Source organism: Andrographis paniculata, unplaced genomic scaffold, assembly GCF_009805555.1.
Source record: "Andrographis paniculata isolate CXL003 unplaced genomic scaffold, ASM980555v1 Contig86END, whole genome shotgun sequence".
Taxonomy (NCBI): Eukaryota; Viridiplantae; Streptophyta; class Magnoliopsida; order Lamiales; family Acanthaceae; genus Andrographis; species Andrographis paniculata.
This window is the reverse complement of record NW_026137624.1, coordinates 3942789-3969007: the sequence shown is the minus strand read 5'-3', so window position 1 is coordinate 3969007 and position 26219 is coordinate 3942789. Positions and strand designations below refer to the sequence as shown.

General features: G+C 35.2%; 1 protein-coding gene and 1 pseudogene across 2 annotated transcripts; both read right to left on the bottom strand.

Moving 5' to 3' along the window:
- Positions 1 to 4751: 4751 nt before the first annotated feature.
- LOC127242041 (uncharacterized) lies at positions 4752 to 7806 on the bottom strand (annotated as a pseudogene).
- A 4369-nt stretch (positions 7807 to 12175) lies between these two features.
- Positions 12176 to 14397, bottom strand: LOC127242205 (transcription factor bHLH18-like). Of its 2 annotated transcripts, none has more exons than XM_051261660.1 (5): positions 14307 to 14397; positions 14171 to 14237; positions 13256 to 13768; positions 12794 to 13171; positions 12176 to 12621 (listed from the first exon to the last, which is right to left on the bottom strand). In XM_051261660.1, exons 2-5 carry the CDS (start codon positions 14207 to 14209, stop codon positions 12559 to 12561), a joined length of 993 nt encoding a protein of 330 aa, XP_051117617.1. In that variant the 5' UTR covers positions 14210 to 14237; positions 14307 to 14397; the 3' UTR covers positions 12176 to 12558. The 2 variants fall into 2 exon arrangements, with proteins under 2 accessions (XP_051117617.1, XP_051117618.1); XM_051261661.1 differs by having other exon boundaries at positions 13256 to 13765; positions 14307 to 14383.
- Between the last annotated feature and the right edge of the window lie 11822 nt (positions 14398 to 26219).

Below are 26219 nucleotides of genomic sequence, written 5' to 3'. Positions count from 1 at the left end.
TAAATAATAATTAAATAAATGTTTCCCAAGGAATCCCACAATCATGCTAGTAGACTAATTAAATACATAAAACACAGAGCTTAATACAACAATTTCACCATAATTTTTTGTAAATATTTAATTTTCTTAAGAAATATTAACTATTGCTTGAGGAACACAATATTTTATTTTGAGAACTAATCCATAGGTGAGTGATGGATCCAAGCGAACACAATAAAGCTGAATAGTACATGGTATGGATATCAATATATCAATTGTAATAAACATTACGAGCAAAGAACCTAGAATATATTAATAACACACTTGATTATTGCGTAGTGAAAAGACTAATTGGAAATGTTATGATACGTATCAAATTTAGAACTAGGTCAAGTAGAAACTTTGCAAGAAGACAAATCAAATTATGTATAAATAAAAAGAATGGAACTTACAGGGTATCTTCTTCCGTTGGCCGACTGCAAAGATAAAAATAATATCAAAAGTCATTAGTAAGTTTCAAGTAGAACCAATTCATACCAATACTACCAAAAAGTTTAAAGGAAAATTCGGATAACTTTTGAACTAGCAGTGAAAAGCAAAAACTAGATTCGAGTTTAAGTGAAACCAAGTCCTCAACAAATAACACACGACAAATAAAAATCAAATCAAATTAATGAGAGCAACAAGGAAGAAAATAAGTTTTCGAAGAAGTGAACAACTCTGAAATTACGGCATGACAATGTTGCCGGAGACGGAAGTAGACGATGCTGGTGGTGGTGGTTGAGTCGTAGAACGACGGCTTAGGCGGCTTTTGGGAGGGGTGTCGAAGGGTGAAATCGGCTAGGGTGAAGTTGGACAAAATTTTATATTATTATTATTATTATTATTGATTTTACTAATGATGGTTATGTACGAATAATGGTTATATTGTGTGTGTATATGTAAAATTATATATAATAATAAAATTTTAGGATGAGAGTGAAATTGTAGAGAAATATTTTTTATTATGACGGAATTTATATTAATTGTATAATTTATTGCAAAATTGCAACGAATTTTTTTATTCGTCGACTGAATTACAACGAAATGTAGTATAAATGTACCACTAAATTGCGACAGAATGTATATCAATGGTACAATCCATTGCAATATTGCAACAAATTTTTTTATTCGTTGTATAAATGTATGACTAAATTTCCATAGAATGTATATCAGTTGTACAATCCATTGCATATTGCAACGAATTTTTTTTATTCACCGTATGAAAATTTGATATAATTATATATTTTTCGACGAAATATATTTTCTTACAAACATCCTAAATTTCGTTACGACGGAATACTTTCTTTTGCAAATTTTGTGACATAATATATTCCCTTGTGAATACTGTCACTAAATTGCGACGGAATATATTCTCTTTTGAATTCTGTCACAAAATTGCAAATTTCCTGTGAATTTTACCAAAAAATAAAAGAAAGCAAATCAAATTACACATAAACAGACTACAAAAAAAAAAAATGGAATATATATATCCGATAATAAAATAAAAAAGATTACATAGGAGGGTATACAACAGTGTACTTTATTAAGTAGAAATATATATATAGTTAATAGAAAAGAAAGTGCAATGAAGTGTACTGTGTGAACGTGTGTATGAAAGGTGAACCTACGGTTGTATATATATATATATGTATGTGTGTGTGTGTGAAGAAAAGCAGAAGCAGAGTAGAAAGAGCAAAAGCAGAAGGGGGAGAACAAAGACGAAGATGACTATTTTATTCCTACTGAATATCTCTTATTGAAAACGAATAACTGTGGCTACAATATTTATAGACCTTCAAAACTATTGGATAAACATAATATAACATAACTTTCGGAATTGAAATATCTTAAAAATAATCTACCTAAACTTTCAGAACAAACAAATACTTAGGCCATCTCCAACCCAATCATCTCCATTTATCCAGTTTTAACTTCAAATATGCAGTTGCTGCAGTAATTTTACTCCAACCATAACTCAATTTTTCACTATTATTCTTCAAATATTCAATTTTTCCTATTATTTTAAACAACTTTTTATTTTTATAATTTAAAATAAAATTTAAAAATAAAAATTAAATTTATAATTTTGGCAAAACAGCAAAAACCCCCCTTGTGGTTTCCAACAATTGCTGAAAACCCCCCGTGGTTCTAAAACTCCAAAAAACCTACTTGTGGTTTCCAAAATGTTGCAAAAAATCCGCCATCCGTTAGGATTTAACGGAGGTTGTATAGCACGCGCCTGAAAATCGATTTTTGGTCCATAGAATGATATATTTCTGCATAAAATTACTAAAATACCCTAATGACTACTTTTTACAACATCTTCTTCTTCCTCGTTCTTCTTCTTCTTCCTCGTTCTTCTTCTTCCTCCTTCTTCTTCCTCATTTTCTTCCTTGTTCTTCTTCTTTCTTACCAAACCCAGAATTACTTTCTTTTATTTTTATCAAACCCAAAAATCTAAAAATTCAATTTGACATTAAGATTTGAAATCAATCTAAGAAGAAAAAAAGAACTTGTTGCTCGTTGCAACCGTGTACGAAAGAATTAGAGAGAAAAAATAAAGAAGAAAGAAAATTAGGAAAAAATAGATATAGAAAAAAAATAAAATTGGAGAAAAAAAAAACCTGATGCCTTCTTTCTAGTCTTCTTCTTTCCCTTCTTTCTTTATTCTCTTTCTTTTCTTCCTTTTTTCTTCCCTGCTCCAGCCGCTTCCGCCTGTCATCTTCTTTCTCTTCTTATTCTTTTCCAATTCTTCATTCTTCAAAGAACAATTGGAGATGAAGAAGAAGAAGAAAAAATTGGGGGAAAAAGAAGAAAAGAAAGAAGCGGGTAGAACTATTATGGCGTGAAAAAGAATTGGAGAAGAAGAAGAGAAAAATTGAGGAAAAATAAGAAAAGAAAGAAGTGGAACTGTTATGGCTTGAAAAGGAATTGGAGAAGAAGAAGAGAAAAATTGAGGAAAAAGATGTGTGAAGAAGAATTTAGGGATGAAAGAAAGAAGTTGGGGAAAGAGAAGAAGAAAGAACCGAAGAGAGAGAAACACAGGGGCATAACGGTCTGATAAGGTTAAAATTTAACATTGTCAGTGTGATTTAAAGGGGGGACGAGTGTGCAGCGTTTTACAAACCACGAGTAGTTTTTTGGAGTTTTAGGACCACGGGGGGTTTTCACCAGATTTGGTAAACCACAGGGGGTTTTTTTGCTGTTTTGCCTTTAAAAAATAAAATAAATAAATAAATAAATGGCGTTAGCAAACTCTAATTTAGTGCATGAAATGGCGTATGGTTGGAACAAAAATAGGGTTGAAACACCATAAATAGAGGTCGGTTGGAGATGCTCTTATTCAAATATAATTAAATATACTCCCTCTGTCAATCTACCAATTTTTCTATTTTTGTTTGTCCATCACAAATGTATCCGTTTCCATTTTTAGTAAATGTATTTCCACTTAAATATAAAAATACCATCACCCTTCGTATAATATTACACAAATGTGATCAAATAATAGCATAAATGTTAAGGGTATAATAGTCTTTATACATGTCAATTGTACTACATATCAATATAATACTAATATATTAAAATCTATGTGCAAAAAGTAAACAGATACCTTGGCGGTGGACGGAGGAAGTATTTTAAATTACTTAGCCAAATCTTAACTTGATTTCACATCAAGATTATTTCCAACAAACTACTCCATAACCCTGTGTGATTTTAAATGAGCTCCGTCTCTACTCAAGAAAACAACAATATAGGCTCTTGATCTTCCGTATGAGGCAAGATAGTTTCTTCCTCCAAAAGTTTCAAATTGGCTCATGTTTTATCTGTGACATGGAACCGAGGGGGGTGGTTCACGTTTTGTTATGCCCAGTTGACATAGATATTTAATCAAAGGAAAATTGCAGTACCAAAGTATTCTTGCTTGCTTAGGAACCTAAAGAACTTGTCTTAGACCCACTAAGTCGAAACAAAGACAACTCGAATGAATATGCTAAACCCCTGCAAAGGTTGGAAGCAACGAACCTGTGGACTTAACCAAAGACCCGATTTGATGGATAAACCAAAGTGCAAGGAATCGCTCTCAAACACTTAGTTTAAAGAAAGAACTAAAGTTCAAATATATTCAAAAACAAGGATCCTCAAATTACATCTAAATTTTCCCTTTTATAGACAAGGGAAAATAAATGCAATAATTGGAAACTATTACATTCATTCTAGGAAATAGTTAAAACAAATTAATGCAATCAGCCTAGGAAACATAATAGATTCAATGCATTCAACCTTGGACCTTTAAACTCATCTTGGAACTCCACACCCTCATTGATATCATCTCGGAAATCCACTCTCTTTGATGTCCTCTTGAAAATCTACCCTTATTTATATTGTCTTGGAAATCCACCACCATTTAAGGTTTTTTTTTGGAAGTTCAACAATATTTAATTCTTCTTGAAATTTCCACAAATCACATTGGAAATTCAAGTAGCATTAAATAAATTATTGATTGGACTTCTCTAGTGGGGCCAATGAAAATGCATCTTCTTGAAGTTCGTCTTGATCTTGGCTAGGTTGGATTAAAATCAGCAAGGGCGAAAGAGGCCTCCATGCCTATGTTTTGAATTTATTTTCTTCGTCCAATTGAATTGCTAAGGCTGAAACTTGATTTTGAAATTTTCGTGCTTTGCTCCGAGTTATTGGTCCCGGGGGTAGTTGAGGTGCTTGCATGGTTTTGCTTAAGATGGCCTCGTCATTCCCTCCCTCTTTAAGATTCGAGTCCGCTGTGATGAGATGTTCGTCTCCTGTATCAAAAAGAGATAGATCAGCAACATTGAATGTTCCATGAACTTGATACTCACCAGGTAACTCAATGCGGTAAGCATTATCATTGATACGCTCAAGTACTCTAAATGGACCATCTCCTCGTGGTGTGAGCTTGGACTTTCTTTGTTCCGGAAATCTCTCCTTACACAAATGTAACCAAACCCAATCATCGGGTTGGAACACAATCTTCTTCCGGCCTTTGTTTGCATGTTTGGCATAATTGTGAGCAGCCCGCTGTAGATTTTTTTTCACTCGGCTATGTAATTGCTGCACAAATTAAGCTCTTTTTCTGCCATCGAGACTTTTGTGCTCATTGCATGGCAATGGCAAAAGATCCAAATGAGTCAAGGGATTAAACCCATAAACAATTTCAAAAGGGGAACAGTTAGTAGCCCTATGAATAGTTCGATTGTAAGCAAATTCTGCATGAAGTAAACATTCTTCCCAAGATTTTATATTCTCACGGACTAAGGTACGCAGTAAACTCCTTAAAGTCCTATTCACATATTCAGTTTGACCATCCGTTTGAGGGTGGTGTGAAGTAGAGAATAACAATTTAGTGCCCAATTTTGCCCACAAAGTTCTCCAAAAATGACTTAAAATTTTTGTTTCCCGATCAGAAACAATTGTCCTCGGCACACCATGCAGTTTCAAAACATCTCTAAAAAATAAGTTAGCAACATGTGTGGCATCAGTGGTTTTCGTAGATGGGATGAAGTGTGCTATTTTCGAAAACCTATCAACAACAACAAATATTGAATCCTTTCCTCCCCGACTCCTAGGCAATCCCAAAACAAAGTCCATAGAAATGTCAATCCAAGGTGATTCGGGTATGGGTAGAGGAGTATACAGCCTATTGGGTTGGACGGTAGACTTGGCTGTTTTACACACAATGCATTTATTTATAAATTGTTCAACATCAGACTTCATGTGTGGCCAGTAAAAATGTTCTTGCAATATGTTCAAAGTCTTAGACCTACCAAAATGACCCGTCAAACCTCCAGAATGTGTTTCATGCACAAGAAGATTCCTAAGTGAGCATCTATGAATGCATAAACGGTTCTCATACAACAAATAATCATCATGTAAATGATACTTGTTATGACCATGCTTAGCACACGCAGTATAGATGTCACCAAAATCAGAATCAAATTCGTAAAGCTCTTTCACATGAGAAAAACCCATTAACTTGGACTCAAGTAATGTAACAAGTGCGTACCTTCGAGATAGAGCATCGGCGACCACATTCTCTCTACCTTTTTTGTATTCGACAATGTATGGGAAAGTGTCGATGAAGGTGATCCAACGTACATGCCGTGCACTCAACTTCGCTTAAGACTTGATGTGCTTTAGTGACTCGTGGTCTGTGTGCACCACAAATTCTTGGGGCCGAAGATAGTGCTGCCAAGTTTGAAAGGCTCGAACCAAGGAATACAGCTCCTTGTCGTACGCTGAGTAGTTCAATGCAGCCCCATGTAGCTTCTCGCTGAAATAGGCCACCGGACGTCGTTCTTGGGATAGCACAGCTCCAATCCCTACACCAGACGCATCACAATCAATCTCAAAAGCCTTAGAAAAATCTGGAAGTGCAAGTACGGGTGCATGTGTAAGTTTATGCTTCAGTGAATCAAAAGCTTGTTGTTGCTCTACTCCCCAATCAAACTTGTCATTCTTCTTGGTGATTGCTGTGAGAGGTGCTGCAATGTTGCTAAAGTTTCGTACGAAGCGCCTATAAAAACTTGCAAGCCCATGGAAGCTTCGTACATCTCGAATGGTAGTAGGAGTTGGCCATTCTTGGATGGCTTTGATCTTTTCTTCATCCACACTCACTCCTTCTTTTCCTACAATGAAACCATGAAAATTGCACTTGTCGACACAAATGTCGCATTTTTTCAGGTTAGCATACAATTTCTCATCACGCAGCATACTCAAAACAGCTTGCACATGTTCGGTATGTTCATCAAATGATTTACTGTAAATTAGAATATCATCAAAATAAACTACCACAAACTTGCCAATGAAATTTCGAAGCGCATGGTTCATTAGCCGCATAAATGTACTAGGAGCATTTGTTAAACCAAATGGCATAACAAGCCATTCATAGAGACCAAAAGTGGTCTTGAATGCTGTTTTCCATTCATCTCCTTCTTTCATGCGAATTTGATGGTATCCACTCTTTAAATCAATTTTGCTAAAAATAGTAGAACCATTTAATTCATCTAACATATCATCCAAGCGAGGTATAGGGTGTCGATACTTTACCGTAATGGCATTGACAGCTCGGCAGTCGGCACACATCCTCCATGATGCATCCTTCTTGGGTACAAGCAAAACCGAAACGGCACATGGGCTAAGGCTCTCTCGAACCCATCCCTTGCTCAACAACTATTCAACTTGCTTCTTAATCTCCTTGACCTCCTCCGGATTAGCACGATAAGCTGGACGGTTAGGAATCGATGCTCCGGGAATGAATTCAATTTGATGCTCAATGCCTCGAATTGGAGGCAAACCACCGGGAACATCCTCGGGGAATACATCTTGGTATTCTTCAAGGAGGGTAGCAATGCTTGGGGGAAGCTTGCTCATGTCCTGCACAGATAGACAATTTGGTTTGCATATTAGAAGAAAGAAGTTAGTCTCACCGTCGCTCAAATGCTCAACTTCTCTCAAACTCAAGAACAACTTTGGGGGTGGATGCTCTCCTTTTTCTTTTTCGCTCTTTTTCTTTCCTCTCGGAATCATATGTTTTTCTTTCTCACTCAAATGTTTAGCACTCAAAGTATCTTCACTCTTTTTAACAACTCCCTCTTCACTTTTCTCTCGCGCTCTTCTCTCTTTAGCTTCCTCAACAAATTGCTGATACAAGTACTTTTGGTCGGCATTCACTTCATTGGGACTCAATGGTTTGAGTGTAATCTTTTTTCCATCATGAACGAATGTATACCGGTTCAGGTGCCCATCATGCATTGTCCTTTTGTCAAATTGTCATGGCCTCCCAAGCAAGATATGACATGTCTGCATAGGGACCACATCACACAATACTTGGTCCTTGTAGTCCTTGATATTGAAATCAACATGGACTTGTTTTGTAACCTTGACCTCACCACAATTATTAAGCCATTGCAGCTTATATGGCTTTGGGTGGGCTTCAGTTTTCAGCCCCAATTTCCGAACCACAAGATCACTTACCACATTGGCACAACTTCCACCATCTATGATCATGCTACAAACCTTGTTGGCTATCTTGCACCTATAATGGAAAATATTGTCCCGTTGTTCATCGTTGTTTATCTCCTTAGGCAATGCACTCAAGGCCCTCAATGTGACCAAGGTTAAACCAGCTTCAAGATTATAGTCGGCCTCTTCTCCACATTCATCTCCATCAGCCTCACTATTCTCATCCGAATCGGATTCATACTCTCCACTTGCATTTAGAATCATTGTGTGCTTGTTTGGGCATTGGTTAGCAAAATGTCCTCGACCTTGACATTTAAAACATATAACATCACGACTATGGTTACCTTGAGATTTGGGCTGTTGTGAAGCACTCGACTTGGCCACTTCAGTTCCCATGATTGCCTTGCCTTTGTCATGTCGTGGTGCAAGAGGTGTCTTATCTTCACCCTTCTTTGGGTAGGTGGGTGGGCTGGAGTTCTTGTGGGTAGAGCTCCCAATTTTGTTCTTCCTCCGTAGTTGCTGCTCCACCTTAATGGCCAAATGTAACATTTCTTCCAAGTCAAGAGAAGGATACCTATCAACTTCATCGGCAATATCCCTGTGCAATCCATTGAGAAATCTACTCATGGTGCCCTCCGGATCTTCTTGCACATCTGCATGCATCAAGAGCATTTCCATCTATTTGTGATAATCTTCAACAGTCCGGGATCCTTGAGTAAGGCTTTGAAGCCTACGCAATAGATCTCGATGATAATATGATGGCACAAATCGCTTGCGCATCAATCTCTTCAATTCAGTCCATGTCCGAATGGCTGGCTCTCCATTTCTTCTTCTGGATTGGCTCAATTAGTCCCACCATGTTAGTGCATAGTTTGAAAACTCCATTACCGCAAGCCGTAGTTTACGCACCTCGGACAAGGGTTGAACATCAAAGACAAGTTCAATCTTTCGTTCTCATTCCAGAAATGTCTCCGGATCAGATTTCTCATAGAATGGAGGGATTTGGAATTTGATAGATCGCAAGGCATCATCCTCTGGTCTCCGCTGGTCCCGACGATTCCAATTTCTAGGATGGTCATCCTCATACTCTCCTTCATCCTCACGTTTATCCTCATGAGGTGGTAAATGTCTACCATTTCTTCGTGGTGGGTGATTGTTCCTTGCCGGCAGTACCTCTGGGTCATGTTCTCCTACATGAGTAGGAGTGCCTCCCTGAGTTTGGCTAAGTTCGATCTGATCCAACCTATTGTTAATTGTCTCGAGAGATGCATGGTGCAGATTGCGCATTTCTTTTAGCAAGGTGTCCATGAGAAACTTGAGATCAAACCCATGAGGGTGGTTGTCTTCACCTGCCATTAGAAAAAATATTCTAGATATATGTATAATTTGTTAGAAAAAAATAAAAGTCCTTCACGACCCTCGTGTATCACTCCGCTCGTAACAAACCTCTCCATCTTACACTTTAGCCAAATCCAAGTCGTTGGTAACTAATCCACAGTGTTGCAACCAAATTTCACAAGGAGTAAAGATGTATTTAGACAAGATTGAAGACAAAGGAAAAGGAATTCTTCAAATATAAAAAAAAAATGGAAATGAGAAGAAAGGTTAACTCGTTTCTACCCGGATGACTTAGTACCGTCTTTTGATTGGTACCGACTTTTGAAATTCAATCATTTTCCTTTTTTTTTTTGCAGATTGTTTTTTTTTTTTTAAACACACAAAGATTCAAGTTGAGAAACCTGAATCATGTGGCTCTGATACCAGATGACGTGGAACCGAGGGGGGTGCTTCACGTTTTGTTATGCCCAGTTGAAATAGATATTTAATCAAAGGAAAATTGCAGTACCGAAGTATTCTTGCTTGCTTAGGAACCTAAGGAACTTGTTTTAGACCCAATAAGTCGAAACAAAGACAACTCGAATGAATATGCTAAACCCCTGCGAAGGTTGGAAGCAACGAACCTATGGACTTAACCAAAGACCCGATTTGATGGATAAACCAAAGTGCAAGGAATCGCTCTCAAACACTTAGTTTAAAGAAAGAACTAAAGTTCAAATATATTCAAAAACAAGGATCCTCAAATTACATCTAAATTTTCCCTTTTATAGACAAGGGAAAATAAATGCAATAATTGGAAACTATTACATTCATTCTAGGAAATAGTTAAAACAAATTAATGCAATCAGCCTAGGAAACATAATAGATTCAATGCATTTAACCTTGGACCTTTAAACTCATCTTGGAACTCCACACCCTCATTGATGTCATCTCGGAAATCGACTCTCTTTGATGTCATCTTGAAAATCTACCCTTATTTATATTGTCTTGGAAATCCACCACCATTTAAGGTTTTTTTTTGGAAGTTCAACAATATTTAATTCTTCTTGAAATTTCCACAAATCACATTGGAAATTTAAGTAGCATTAAATAAATTATTGATTGGACTTCTCTAGTGGGGCCAATGAAAATGCACCTTCTTGAAGTTCGTCTTGATCTTGGCTTGGTTAGATTAAAATCAGCAAGGGTGAAAGAGGCCTCCATGCCTGTGTTTTGAATTTATTTTCTTCGTCTAATTGAATTGCTAAGGCTGAAACTTGATCTTAAAATTTTCGTGCTTTGCTCCGAGTTATTGGTCCCGGGGGTATTTGAGGTGCTTGCATGGTTTTGCTTAAGACGGCCTCGTCAATCTAGCTTCCTCCTGCACTCAGACGCATAGTGCCCCATTCTTCCGCATTTGTAACATTTGATGTGACTCTTGTTTCGGCAACTTCTTCTGTCCGAGCCTTTCGCATTGTTGTTGTTGTCGTCTACACTAGTCGCAATTCCTTCGACTATCTCTTTCTCTCCATTGTGCTTTGGTGAGAAGCAATTGATTCTCTCCAAGAGATATGGGTTTCCCTATTTGTATAGGCTCCTCAAGCGCCTTCAGTTGCCATATCGTTTCCTCAAACAACATAGTTCTCATGTCACAAAATCACTCAATTTCTGCAATAACGGGATAATAATCGCTAGGGAAAGAATCAAACAATTTCTTTACCCAGGCCGTGTCATCCAATGTCATCCCGATGCTGGAATATTTTGCGGCCATCCCTCTCAGCTTTCCCGGTATGCTTCCAGGGTTTCTCCATATACGCATTTCCTAAAACTCGCTTCTTAGTGTCGGCAGACGTGCCGTCTTAACACGATATCCCTAACGAATCTGGTTTTTAAACTCTCTCAAAACTCCATTGCAGTCTTCTTCGGTGCGACTTGCAATAATAGGTCCTCCGGGAGCATTTGGAAAAAAGGAGCGCCCTTGCCGCCTTATCCTTTCTTGCATCTACCGCTCTTTCTTCTATCAATTCAATAGCTTCCAAACACCTTACGCTTCCATGATCGCCTCAACCTTGATTGACCAAGTTGTGTAAGTTTTCGATGTCAACTAAGGATAGACAAACGTCACCCCGATGTTGTCTCTCATCCCCGCACCCTACGCCACTATCGACATCCTTTTGCACATAGGATATTTGGGCATGCAATATTTATACCCGATTACGCCAAGTTACACCAGACTCTTATACCACTTATGAGTTTTACCAAAAAAATAAAAAAAGAAAATAAAATACATATATTTGATAAAAGAAGAAAAAAATATATATATAGGAGGTACACAACAGTTTACTTTATTAAGTAGAAATATATATATATATAGTTAATAGAAAAGAAAGTTCAATGAAGTGTGTTGTGTGGACGCGTGTGTAAAAAAGGTGAACCAGCTACTATATATATATATGTATATATATATATGAAAAAAACAGAAGCAAAGTAGGAAGAAAGGAGAATGGGACAGAGACGAACATGACTATTTTATTTGTATTGAATCTCTTCTATTGAAAATGAATAACTGAGGCTACAATATTTATAGACTTTCAAAACTATTAGATAAACATAATATAACATAAATTTCGAAACTGAAATATTTAAAAATACTCAATAAAGCATACCTAAACTTTGGGAATAAGCAATTCTTATTCAAAATATAATTAAATATATTTTAAATTATTTTGTCAAATTCTAACTTGATTCCACATCAATATTATTTCCAACATTTTCTTCAAAACGTTGAAACGTAATGCCAACACTTGCAAAATTCAAATAATAATACTTTCTTTGTCCCATAAAAGGAGTGATGTTTTTCATTAGTAATCTTATGTAATAATCTTTGAAGAAAACGAAACCCTAAAAATTTACAGTAATTGGTTGGCAGTATAATTAACCAGAGTTACATGATGAGAAGAAATAATTGACAGAAAGCACTCCCACAACATCGTGTATATTGGTATGCATATACATATATATTACATTTATGACTCACCCACTACACATATACATGTATATATATAGAGAGAGAGAGAGTGAAAGGGAGAGAGAGAGAGAGAGTGAAAGGGAGAGAGAGAGAGAGAAGTGACAGACAGACCCATCACAATCATCATGTTTGCAATGACGACGACGCTGTTTTCTTGGCTGCATGCATTTCGATCATCCATCTGCATTCTTCAAAAGCTAAAATGCCCCACGCAGCCTTTTCACCACTTCTTTCACTGTCAAATTGAATTCTTTCTCCATCTGCATTCACATCCAAAGTTAATTAAATCGCAGGCAGGATTAAAGCTGAACACCATCGCCATCGCCATCAATAAATAGAGAGAATTAATTAAATTAAATAATGTTGAGTTGAGTTGAGTTGCCGAGGTCCGGGACCCCTAGTCTGTGGTCCGGGACCTGGTAGCAGCAGTACCTCGGCGACAATGGTAATGTCGAGGGCAAAGGTCCCGAAGGGGGTGACGTTAGTGTTGACGACGGCGAGGTTGAGGGACTCCACCTTGGTGAGTAAATTTACCAAAATACCCCTCTGCTTCTCGCAGTGCACCCGGAGGAGTATGTGGTTCTTGCACACCCTCGCTTCGATTTCCGGCAGCGGCAGCTCGTCGGAGCAGCTGCTCTTCTCGTCGGAGGACGACCCCTCGCCGTCGTCCTCCGCCGTCACCTGCGACTTCTTCACCAGCACCACCGACTCCATCGTCTGCTTCGTCGCCTGCTCCTCCAGCGTCTTCACCCTCTCCTGGAGATGCTTCAGGTACTTTATGGCGTCCCCCAAAACCGAAGTCTTGTCCATCTGCGCGAATCAAAGGTGTTCGACGAAATGCCTCAATGGATTATTTAAATAATTAATGGCGGACGTACGGACGGAAGGACCTACCTTCTTGAGGCCGGGAACTATGGTGGAAAGCGCGACGAATCTCTGGCTGAGCTGCTCCCTCCGCTTCCTCTCGGCGATAATATGGTCGTAAGTCTGCGACGGAGGCCTCACACGGCTGGGTTTCTTCGCCGGCGGCGCCCGCTTCAGCTGATCTTCCGGTGGTTCAGTGACCGCTGGTTCCTCGCCGGAGACCTGATTCTCCGCCGCGCCGGCGAAGTTGAGTATGAGCGGCGTTGAATTGGGATTGGGAATTGGAATTGGCGGGAAGTTGGAGTAATTGTTGGGCTTGTGGAGCTTCGGCGGCGGCGGAGGCGGGGAATTGCAGAGAGAGGAGATTGAATTGGTGCTGGGGATGTTGACGAGAGTGGAGGAGGAGGATGAGTTGTTGTTATTATTATTGTTATTATTGTCGAAGTCGAAGTCGAAGTCGTGTCCGAGCATGGCGGCCATGTCTTCGTCGAAGGAATCCATGAATTCGCACTGCTCCATCACCATAGAGCTGTCCAGACCCTGCTGCAACTAATTAATTAGTTCAGGATCTTTTTTTTTTTTTTTTTTTCTTTTGAAGTGACTGACTGAAATTTCCTGACATCATATGACAGACAGGTAGAAGACACCATCAGTCAGGTAGATCTGATCTGATCGACGAAACTATATCTTCTTGACATATGGACAAGGATGAGTTAAAGAAATTGGTCCCGAATTGGAAGTTAGAGGGGTTTAAAGAAAATTGGTCCCCTTTCCAACATGGTGGTTTCCTAAAACAGCACAAGAATCATGGTACAGGCAGTAACGAATAAGGATACATATATACATATATATACATGTATATCACTATCTGATCTTACTCAGTTAAGAGAGAGAGAGAGAGAGAGAGAGAGAGAGAGAGGGAGGGAGGGAGGGAGGTTTAGTTACCATTTCAGTGAGCCAGGAGGAGTTATCGTAAGAATCCATGTTTGATAGTACTAGTATTTTGATTTGCCTGGAGAGAATTATTCCATTAATTAATACAGTAATTATTACAGGGTAGAGAGAGAGAATGTGTACGTACCTAAGTAGGTGGAGTGAGAGAAGGGTGGTCTCTGAGTAGAAAAGTTGAGCAGAAATGGCACGACTTATATAGAGAGACCAGTGTCCACTATGCAACCCGGAATAGGAATAATAAATAGCCCCCTGAATATGTATTGTATTGTATGAGAGAGAGAGAGAGAGAGAGAGAGAGAGTATGAGAGGCTACAATACAAACTGAGGGCTAATCTCCACAAGACTTAATCTGATGGTATAGACAGACACCATCGCTCTCTCATCTTTCCACTGCATCCCTACATCAATCTCTCTCTCTCTCTCTCTCTCTCTCTTAATTTCTTTGTCTTTATGAATTCAGCAAATAATACAAGCAAAATGCAGTGGGTTGGTTTAATTTATGGGATCCTATTCAAAGTAAACAACTATGCAGAGTCCCTAAAAAAAAACTCACTCCTACCATATATATATATATATATATGGTTAAAATATTAAGGTTTTGTCTATTTTCTTGAAATTATTGGGAGCCCATTTTTTAGGTTTTAACTTACCGGTTGTTACTTGGACATAAAGAAAGTTTGAAGAACAATTATTCAAAGGAGTTGGAGTTACATATGGTGGAGCAATTATGAATTGGGAGTTTCAACATTTATGCAATCAATTATTGACAAAGATCTACAGTGCGTTTGCGAATTGACTGTTAACGGATTCAATTAGCTGGTTTAACTAATTACTGATTCAATTAGCTATTTCTACTAAAGTACTTGGTAAAACAATTTTTTTATGTTAGTTGTTTATATGTAAAAATAACAATTAAGAATATTTATATATTAATTTTTTTTTAAAAAAAAAAATTAATTTTGTTCATCGCACAATTAAAAATATGGAAATTTTTTAATACAACATATATATATATATATATATGTGGGATTTCTTAGAGTGCTCACTAGGCTATGTTAACTGGCTTTGGTCAGCATATTATAAAAATATATAAAGCATTAGGTTTTGAAAAGATATGTGTTGTGTATCTCATTATTATATATTATTTATATTGTGCTATATTAGTATTTTATATGTGTTGAAATCAATGATAATATATATTTTGTGGATTAGTATGTTTTATTTATATTATATTAATATAAAATGTGTATTGATTATTTATTTGTATGTACTAAACTTGTTTAGGTATATTTGAGGTGATGTTAGTCCCATATTTAATATATCAATTCAATATACTACTAGTAACAATGTACATACACCAAGGCTATGCAATTAAAATTATACAGTTTGATACCAAATGGAATTTAATATAGGTTAGATTTTCTCAATTCTAAGCATGGATGTTGAAATGATTATTTTATTAATATAAAATTATTCTATGAAAACTCAAAAATTGTATTTATTTTAGAAACCTATAAATAGGCATGATATAAATTCGATAGACTCAACTCAAAAGACTTAACTAAAAAACAATCTAATCAATAATGGATAAGACTAAATCATAATCTAAAACAACCAAATTTAACATAAATAATAAACTTAATATCTAAATCAAATATTTAAAATAGTTTAATACTTCCTCAAATTAAAGTGGAAACGTAGAAAATAACTTAAGTTTACGAAGAAAATTGAATACAAATGCAAATGTAACACAATCTCAAATGCAATCGAACACGTAAACACAAATTCAACTTTGAATGAAATCAAGGTTAAATGAAAATGCAAACACAAACTCAGAATTCCCAAAATTCTCTGTAACTTCCTCTTCCTCTAGATGACGTGAGGATGCTTCCATGTTTGCTGCTGTAGTTGCCTCAGAAATCATCTTGGCTGGTATGCCTTCATAACCACAAAACTAGACCGTTAGCTTCCTTCAATTCGATCAAACATATTCTTACTCTCAAAATTGGAATATCTTCGAATACATTTCAAGTTCAATGTACCCGGAGAAATATAATTCAACTGTTGACCAACCCTATTCACCAGCCGTTCGAAGAAAACCCAACTTTAGAGGATAAAAAATTGACAGGTCCAGTAAAACCACGATTGCCTCATATATCTCTACTGAATGCAACTAAGGAATTGACTAATTAGAAGTCACAATGCCTTCAAAAAATCATTGGTGTTGCCAAAGATAAAAGCCGCAACGAGGATTGTCCACACGACATTGATCCAAACTTGAGGGATTCTATGTCCCATGATAAAAAATGAAAAAAAAAAACAAAAAAAAAAAGATCAAAATACCATCTTCATTTTTACCAACTTACCGTGGGAGCATATTCGGGACAAAATTTAGTCGTTTATACATAATTTTGTCCTTCTAACCTTCAAGCACATGCGGATGTCATAAAGATAACCATAAGAAATGAGATGATTTAGTTGTGAGATAAAAAAAATCTAGAAAAGAAGAGTCTCTACTTGAGAAGACCATACGACCAATGTAACATCATCGGTCCAATCTCTTCCAAATTAAAATCCTCTTCTTCTATGAAAAATCAACTAATGTGGAAAGTTATTATCTTACATAAATACAGTGCATCGCCGGGCATGTAAACAAGGGTTCCTTTGCTTGGAGGAGCCAGATCATCCATAAATATTGCCTCTCAAGCCTTCCAACTAGCTTGAAATATAGCTCGGTCTGAAAAAAGATCATTTCTCAACTTGGGGGAGCCGGATCATCCGTAAATATAATCTCTCAATCCGCTCAGGGTGCAAGTTGCTAACATAATCTAGTTGGAGAAGCAAACATTCATCAACTTGAAGAGTTCGGATCATCTGTACACGTGGCCCCTTAAATCTCTTAATCTGCTTAGGGAGAATATTGGCCTTATAATCTAGCTAGAGAAGTGATTTTATCAAGTGAATATACTTAAATATCGTTACCCCCATAACCATGGAACACCTAGATACCATGGGTCTAAGAGCTCATCATTGTTGGGCCGTTTCCCTTTATCAAGTGAACGCCTGAAGGACTGTTTTCCTTTTAAGTGACATCTACGTAGCGATAACATGTCAGTCGCATCAGCACCACGTCAGCAACGGCTGCCAGCGTGGCGAGTCCAACACCGGAAGATCATTTTAGCGAAATTTTTTTACTTACGTAACTATTTTCAGATAGAGTTCACTTAAAGTCTTAAAATAATAAAAGAGGGTCAGATATGAGACTAAAAAATAATTTACCCTTATTTAATTTACTGTCAAATTTATTTTGATTCTATATATGCACATAATATTTTTACATCTTCCATTTTAAGCAGATTTCGTATTAATAGTTGATATTTATTGTAAAATAACTAATATATATGCATAATTAAACACCATATATTTATTTTATTAGAATTTTATTTCTTTCAAAATATATTATATTTAATTGAATTTAGACATTTATTTTTTAATACCTACCATAACATCAATGAATTTATCGTTTAGTTGTGCATAGCACGGCTCTCTACTAGTATATATTGATAATTCTTTCCATATATATTATTTATAGACATTTGTTCTTAAAGTTTTGTTCATTTAGTGGTTTTTAGATGAATTTGTTTTTTATGTTAAGTATGGAGAGTCGTATTAATAATATAAAAGTGATATTTTGTGTTCAATTATTAATTTTTTGTGATTGAATAAAATATATCTTATATATATGGTATTAATATGAGTATATAATATACTACCTTCGTCCGGCTCTAAGGGTCTTATTTACTTTTTGTGTGTTGATATTTGAATGTTAATTATTATATCAAAACGTAGTACAAATTAAGAAAAAATTGCAAAAGTACTTCCATTAGTGTCTTATAATACTAATATACACTACAAGAAAAAATCAGTTTTGTAACAAAATTTTTTTGTCTCTAAATCTACTTTTTCCATTACTAATGACATTAGAGACCTAATTAGGAATGGAATTACGTTAGCTACATGAACTTGAGGGACGGAATTCCGTTACAAATATATTATTTTTTGTAGTGTATAAGAATATTTATACAAAAAATTATACAAATATATAAGAACATTTTTAATTTTAAGTACAATAACGCAAAAAATAAATGTGACTATTAGAGACGGACGAAATGAATATTTTTTATAATATTTATAGAGAATCGTGCCAAAAATATATATATATTTACTGAACAAAGTAGTTTGAAAAATCTGTTTATTCATGTATTCATTTTTTATGTGTACTATTTATCAAACTTTATCCATTTAAAAAATATTATTTAGAATTTATTTTTTTATTTAAACGTTTATTATCTATTAAAAACACTATTTTGTTTAATCTAATTTTGTACTAGTATCAAACAGTCTAAAAAACATTCGAAACGTATCAAATCCCACGGGTACACGTACATTAGAATATTATGTTAGAAATCTCCATCACCAAAAAGTTCTTTAGATAGTTTTGAAACAATATTTTAAATTTGCTTGTCATTTTGCGTGGATTTTTTCCCCTTCCAATTATTCAATTTTGTTTGCTAATAATAATAATAAATAATAATATTTCCTTTGTCCCACCTACTATGTCAAATTGTCATTTATGTCCGTCCCACATCACATGTCACAAATAATTATACACTTTAATCTTATTTTAAAATTTCTAATTTAATTTTTTTTAGTTTTAATTAAACTAATTAGTTATTTTAACTTTAATATATAATTATTTATATTATAAAATAATTATTTTTACTGATACATTCTTAGTTATCTGCTAATTATATTTATCCTAAATTCTCTCGTGTCTACAGTGACTCAAACATCCACAGTGGGATGGAAGGAATAATTGAAATAGGGCAAACATGGAATTGGAGACCAATACGATAACTGTCCAATTCAATTAGGCTCCATTTTTGTTTTTTTTTAATACTGAAATTTGAATAATAAAATTTTTAATTAAAATAATTATTTGATATGATATAAATATGTATTGTTATTATAATTTTTAATATAAAATTAAGTTTTATTACAGTATAATATAAAAATAAAAAATAAGTATTTATTTTGATAATTTTAGGAGAAATTTTTATTAATAGTAAACAATTGAATAAAAACTTACAATCAATAGAGTTCCAAGTTTATTGGTAAAGTGTTTCTTTTTTCCTCTCTTTTATCATTTAAGAACTTTTATTAGACCATGTCTGAAAATAGTCGCTTAAGTAAATTTTTTTTCTAAAATGGTCCTCCGTGCTGGACTCGCCACACTGGGCCGTTATTGCTGACGTAGCGTTGACGCAGCTGACATGTCATTGCCACGTAGATGCTACGTCGGATGACCATTTTAGCGAAATTTTTTTATAGAATAATTACTTTTATTAATATATTTTTAATTATTTATTAATTATATTTATTTCTAAATTTTTGTGTCTATGGTAACCCAATTAAGATAGTTTATTTTTTTTTTTTTTATAATACTCCATTCGTCCGCCTTCAAGAGTCACATTTACCTGTTGCGTCATTGTACTTAACATTAAAAATATCCTTATATTTGTATAATTTTTGGTACAAATGTCATTTTATTAGTATTATAAGACACTAACGGAAGTATTTTTGCATTTTTTTCTTAATTTGTACTATATTTTGATATAATAATTAATATTCAAATATCAACACACAAAAAATAAATGAGACCCTTAGAGCCGGACGGAGGTTGTATCATAATAACCTAATAAAAATACTACTCCTTTGTCCGGAATAATTGTCTATATTACTGTAGATATGAGAATTTAGGTAAAGTATAATTAGTAAGTAATTAAAAAATATATTAATAAAAAGATTATAAATTAAGATTAAAATAACTAAATAATTTAATTAAGATTAAGTTAACTAAATACTTTCATTAAAATTATAAATTATGAAATTTAAAATGTGATTAAAAATTAAAACAACTAAATAATTTAATTAAGATTAAGTTAAATAAATAATTTGATTAAGATTAAGAAAATTATAAATTATGAAATTTAAAATGTGATTAAAAATTAAAATAACTAAATAATTTAATTAAGATTAAGTTAAATAAATAATTTAATTAAGATTAAGAAAATTATAAATTATGAAATTTAAAATGTGATTAAAGTATGATATTTCCAAAAAAAGTAAAGATAAATTATGTTGGACAGCCCGAAATGAAAACAAAAAGGGACATCTTATATGGAACGGATGGAGTATATTTTATTTAATTAATATATATTTATTGATTATAATATTACTGTTGAGCCCTAAATTTTTCGAATTTCGAATACAGCTCATTAGAAGATAGGTTCAACATCAATTTAGCCCGACGAAGCCTGACAACGTATAAGTTGGGATCTGAGTAGCTGACGACAAGCTTGAGTTTGAGTAACCAAAAAGTGAATGAAGTCAGATATTATGACTGTAGTGTCCGATGCCAAATTGGATCAGCACCGGTCGGTGGGTTGATGAGAGTGGCCGGATTACAAGCAATTCTTAGGGCGTTGCAACCGCCGTCCTCAATTTATAGGGTCACGAAGCAGGGAACTTCCAGCAATTAGCACACGATTGGAAAAACCGAACGATGGGTTAAGAGCAGTTTTGAGGATGTTTACTTAAAGCATTGCCAATAAGAAAGGCCGACATCTTCAACTCATCATAAGTTCACAAGAAATTTATTAGGAATCACCACTTTACTTTTCTTACATATTTATTCGCTTTCTTTAGGTAATTAAGCTTGGTTTTTAGAGTTACATTATCTCAAGCCCAAAACATCACATTTGAAATTACATTCAAATTTTAATTTTAACTTGTTGAAAAATCCAGTTCAACAAATTTGTGACCATAATCAGAGTCAAGGCAAGATTGTTGATGCTACGTCCCAACAAAAATTTCATACGTCTTCGATCCAGCTAAATCGTCAGAAAGATCTATATGACAACTTTCCAACCCTAGTCACAAATTTCCAGCGCTTCTATTGAAATCCCTACGTCAACAGCCTCACCGACCATACCAACTCCAGGAGGGCAGTCTAGGTACCAGCCGAATGACTAGCATATGTTCAAAAGATCAACAATCAATAAACGACAGTGGTGCAGACTATGTTGCTAGATCAATAGAATATCATGTAGAACATGACCGATCAAGCTTTGTCGAGAGTCACCCATTAGACTGTCGCCACGCCTCTAGGGATTTTCACCTTCCCGACATTAGGCGAACTTCTTCGGTCCATCATATGTCGATAGTACTATTCGAAGTGCCACCGCTCCCAATACAATAGATAGAGGAAAAACTCCTCTTACTTATCCCAATAATATTCCATTAGGGGCAAGGCCGGATTCTGTTCAGCCAATATATCCGAGAGAGGAAAGACCCGGAGGGCAGGCTCACGATCCCATCCCTATTCCCGACCACCCACCATTAAGGGTTGATCTAGAAGAAGTTGCACATGTTTTAAGGATATATTTCATGATAAATCCTCATATGGAAAATTAGTCGGCCTATCAAAGGTTGTTTCCAAAAATGATCATCAATGAGCATCCCCTCTCGAAGAATTACAGCCCAGTTGGAATATTTATAACCCAGCTAGGAAAAATTGGAAACAATCCCTATTTCAAACTCCAATATTTTGGATTTTTAACAAGAACAAAATTTTAATGGTTTACTAACCTATAACCAGGGCAAATATAGACTTGGGAAGATCTGGAAGTCATGTTCCATGCACATTTCTTTAATCATGTCCTAACGGTTTTCTTTACCAATATTTTGGAAACCAAACAAATGCCAGAAGAAAACACCCCTCAATTTATAGAGTGAATTAGTCTTATGAAAAGACGATGTCTAACCACTATCGACGAAGGAGAGATGACCAACCTTGTGGTCTGAAATATGCATGCTCGTCTACGGGAAGCCCTCACCACTTACGATATTTATACTCTAGAACACCTAGCTTCCAAACCAAGTCAGCTAGAATTATTATTCAAAGAGAAAGATTGAATCTTTAGAGAAGAAAGATGCAGAAGATGGAAAGTATGAAGTCGTAGATATACCCTCCGAATTCTGACAAGTCTAGCAAATAGAATAAATGGAGGCCGAAATCGTCAAAGGAAAACCATACGTGTGCCCTAAACTCAAATTCATCCCTGATACAGAGGCCAATAGAGATCAGCCCACATTTGGTATATCCAAAGTCGAGAAGATTTTTTACATACCCTTGGTGGACGACCAAATTCGAGTACCAAAGGGGCAACGACTAGCAACCAAGGAGGAGATCAAGGATAGGTCTTATTGAAAGTGGTATTATTCGTTCACATATAGTATATATCAGTGTACACACTTTTGGAAAGAAATCAGAGGGCTATCAAAGAGGGATGACTGAAATATGTCACTTTGGGAGTGCATAACAACTGCTCTCGAAGGTTATAGTTACAACCTTGGGAGCTAGACAAAGTCCAAAAGGTTAGAAGATCATGGTCCGGAGGCCTAAAAAATAAAATCAATACACGTGAAGTTCGAGTAGCTAAGAAATGAGACTGAAGAGCAGGAAGGCGATGTGTTCCTCTTTTGTAACTGGGGTGTTTGGCTTCCCGTAGTATGCATCCAAGAACAAGTCCCATACAGTGACTTTGACCTTCCGCTTCCCTTGAGCTTATCGTGGGTGGTCAGAAGTGAGTTCCTCTCCATCTAGGGTCCTGACTACAGGATCATTGCTCACAATTGGCAAGTGGGCTATCATTGACATGTCCAATAGTGTTGGGCCGATCGGACCGGAGGCAGCAGAAATACACCCACCTCCAGATCAAAAAAAACAAACATCCCCAAGAGAATAGCGCCTTGGAAGTTGAAGACCTGGGTGGAAAAGAAGATCGACTGCCTTGTCCAGCCTTTGACGACACCAATGCTCTCCGTACTTGTTGGCGCATGACCAAACCAGGTCTGGAATGTAGATTTGGGATGAGAGAGATTGGTTTTTAATATTATCTTGGAGATGGGCGTGATTAAAATGGGGGTTTTTCACGACGAGACAATCTTCGGTTTCCAAAAATGCCACCACAGGGGCGGCTTCATCTACCATCAGAAAAAAGAGGTGGACAATGTTGGGAAGAACTCGGGATGAGCCCTAGAGTGGATCTGGGGAAAAGCCATCAAATGAGAGAGTAGATACGTATTCCTTTATTGACTGAGGAAAATTGTTAGGAAATTTTCTAGTATGGATTGAGAAAGATGAAGGTGTTCGAATTGTGAAAGAAAAATTTTGGTAAGGAAAATGGTGAAGTGAATGGTCGTGTGCGATGGTGGATTTTATATCAAAGTTGAAATGACAGTTGAAGAGGCGATCATTGCACTTGCAGCCCATAATAGGAAATTGTGTCATTTCAGCAGTCACGACTCACAATAATCGTAATGTGACTCTTGAAATTAGGGGCGGGAAGAGGCAAGTTGTTGAACCCTAATTTTTTTTAATTTCGGATATGACCCATTAAGAGACAGACCTAACATCAGTTTGGCCCGACGAGGCCTAACCAACTATAAGTTGGGATCTAAGAAGCCGACCACAAGCTTGAGTTTGAGTATCCGAAATGGGAATGAAGTTGGACATTATAACCGTAGTGTCAGATGCCAAACTGGATCGGCAACGGTCGGTGGGTTGAAGAGTGGCGGAATTGCAAGCAATTCTGAGAGCATTGCAACCATTGTCCCTAATTTATAGTGTCACGAAGCAGGGAACTTTCAACAGTTAGCAAATGATTGAAATAACCGAACGATTGGGATTAAGAGCGGTTTTGAGGATGTCTACTTAAAGCATTGTCAACACAACAAAGACCGGTATCTTCAACTCATCAGAATTTCACGAGAAATCCATTAGAGATCACAATTTTACTGTTCTTATATATTTATTCACTTTCTCTAGGTAATTAAGTCGATGTTTGTCCCCCGATCACTCATCGTCTTGAACTGAATCAAGCTGAAGCAACAGACACTTGACCAGCGAGGTTCAATCGACTTTCATTGACCTGAACTCATCAAAGTCGCGCATCCCTTTGATTGCTGGCCATTGAAAGCAATTCTTAGGAATGACACATCTGGCGTTGGATCAAAGAGCTAGTGAGTTTAATGACGCGCCTTTAAGCTAGGGACATCTTGAGTTGGCTCATTGCTTGGCTGAAGGGAGTTTCGTCCCTCGCTAAGATCTGTCGTATATAATAGGAATAGATTTAGTCTGGACAGCTGTTTAAAGAAAGGGATCCGTCTTCCTTACATTCTTCGAAGCACCTAGCAGGGGCCAGCAGTGGGGAATCTTGGACAATGGGCGAAAGCCCGATCCAGCAATATCGCGTGAGTGAAGAAGGGCAATGCCGCGAAGGCTAATTTAGTAGACAACGAGCGAGCAGCAAACACCTACTCCTATAAAAATTAAAAGCAGTAAGCCGCCGCAAGACTAGCTAATCGTACGCAGCAGGCTCGAAGACCCCTGGTTCTGGAAAGGTACATTATCTCAAGTCCAAAACATCAAATTCGAAATTATATTCGAATTTTATTTTTATTTTGTGAAAAAATCTAGTTCAACAGTTATAAACTATGATAATTATGAATTCATTAACTATGACCATCACTTAATGATGAATAATTAATCTAAAATAATTTTATTATAAATTCAACACTTTTATATATATATATATATATATATAACACATTGATGAGGGGCTCATATGTTATATTTTCTTCGTTTTTGAATTCATATATACATGTATATAGCATAGATGATTATATTCAATTTATGATGAAATATTTTTAATTACAAATGAATTTATCCTTATTCTGGCTCCCCTTATATTTGATCCTTTACTACAGTATCTTAAAATGGTAGGATTTGATATTATGGCTATGATTAAATAAAAATAATAAATCCAAATCTGAACTGTCACGTCAAGAAAAGGCATCCACCCAATTTCAACGGTCAGAAATCACTATCGCGTTGCCAAGTGCATTTTATTTTTCCAGAAACAAAATAATAAATAAATAAATACTTCCATTAGACCCCCGAAAGGGAAAACACAGTTCTCCTATATTGCTTTCTCGAATTATTATTATTGGTTATCTTTTTAATTTTGGTTGGTATTATACTTCTTTCGAATAATATAATTTATTTCTATTTTTTATTTTTATCTATTTTTCATAATTTATTTTATTTTTTAAAAAAATATATTATACACCTTAATCATATTTTAATTTTAATTAAACTGTTTATCTATCTTAATTATAATTTATAATTATTTTTTATACAATAATTATTTTTACTAATATATTTCTTAATTATTTATTAATTATATTTTACTTAAATTCTTGTATATATAGAAATAGACTCATATTCTATAAAACGAAGAAAGTATTTTTCATTTATTTAAAAAAATATAATATTATATGAACCGAATTTAAAATTTATTTAAAATATATTTTTCATAAACCATTATATTTATTTATATTTAAAACTGGTAATTTATTTAAAAACTATTCTATATGAATTATAAATAAGTATTTATATTTTTTATTTATTTGTATAATATGGAATTTTATTTTTTATAAGATAATATTCATACTATATATTATGTATATACTTATTAAAATTATAAAATATATTTTTTAAAATTATTATTTATATATATATATATATTACATCATAAAATAAATATTGATTAAATAAATTACTTTCAACCATATTAAAATTTTTGGGAAAAATAATAAAATTGTCTTATTGATCATCAAAATAAGAGGCATATATATATAGGCAATACAAAATAAACTCGATAGACTCAAATCTAAGTAATATAAATCTACTAAATCTAAACCAAATATTTAAAAAATATTTCAACCTATCTCAACATCCCCCTCTCAAACTCAAGTGGGTACTATAGAAATCAACTTGAGTTTGTCCAAGAGCAATCGGAAGCGGATGGGAAGAAGAGACTTGGTGAAGATATCTGTTGTCTGATCTGTGGAG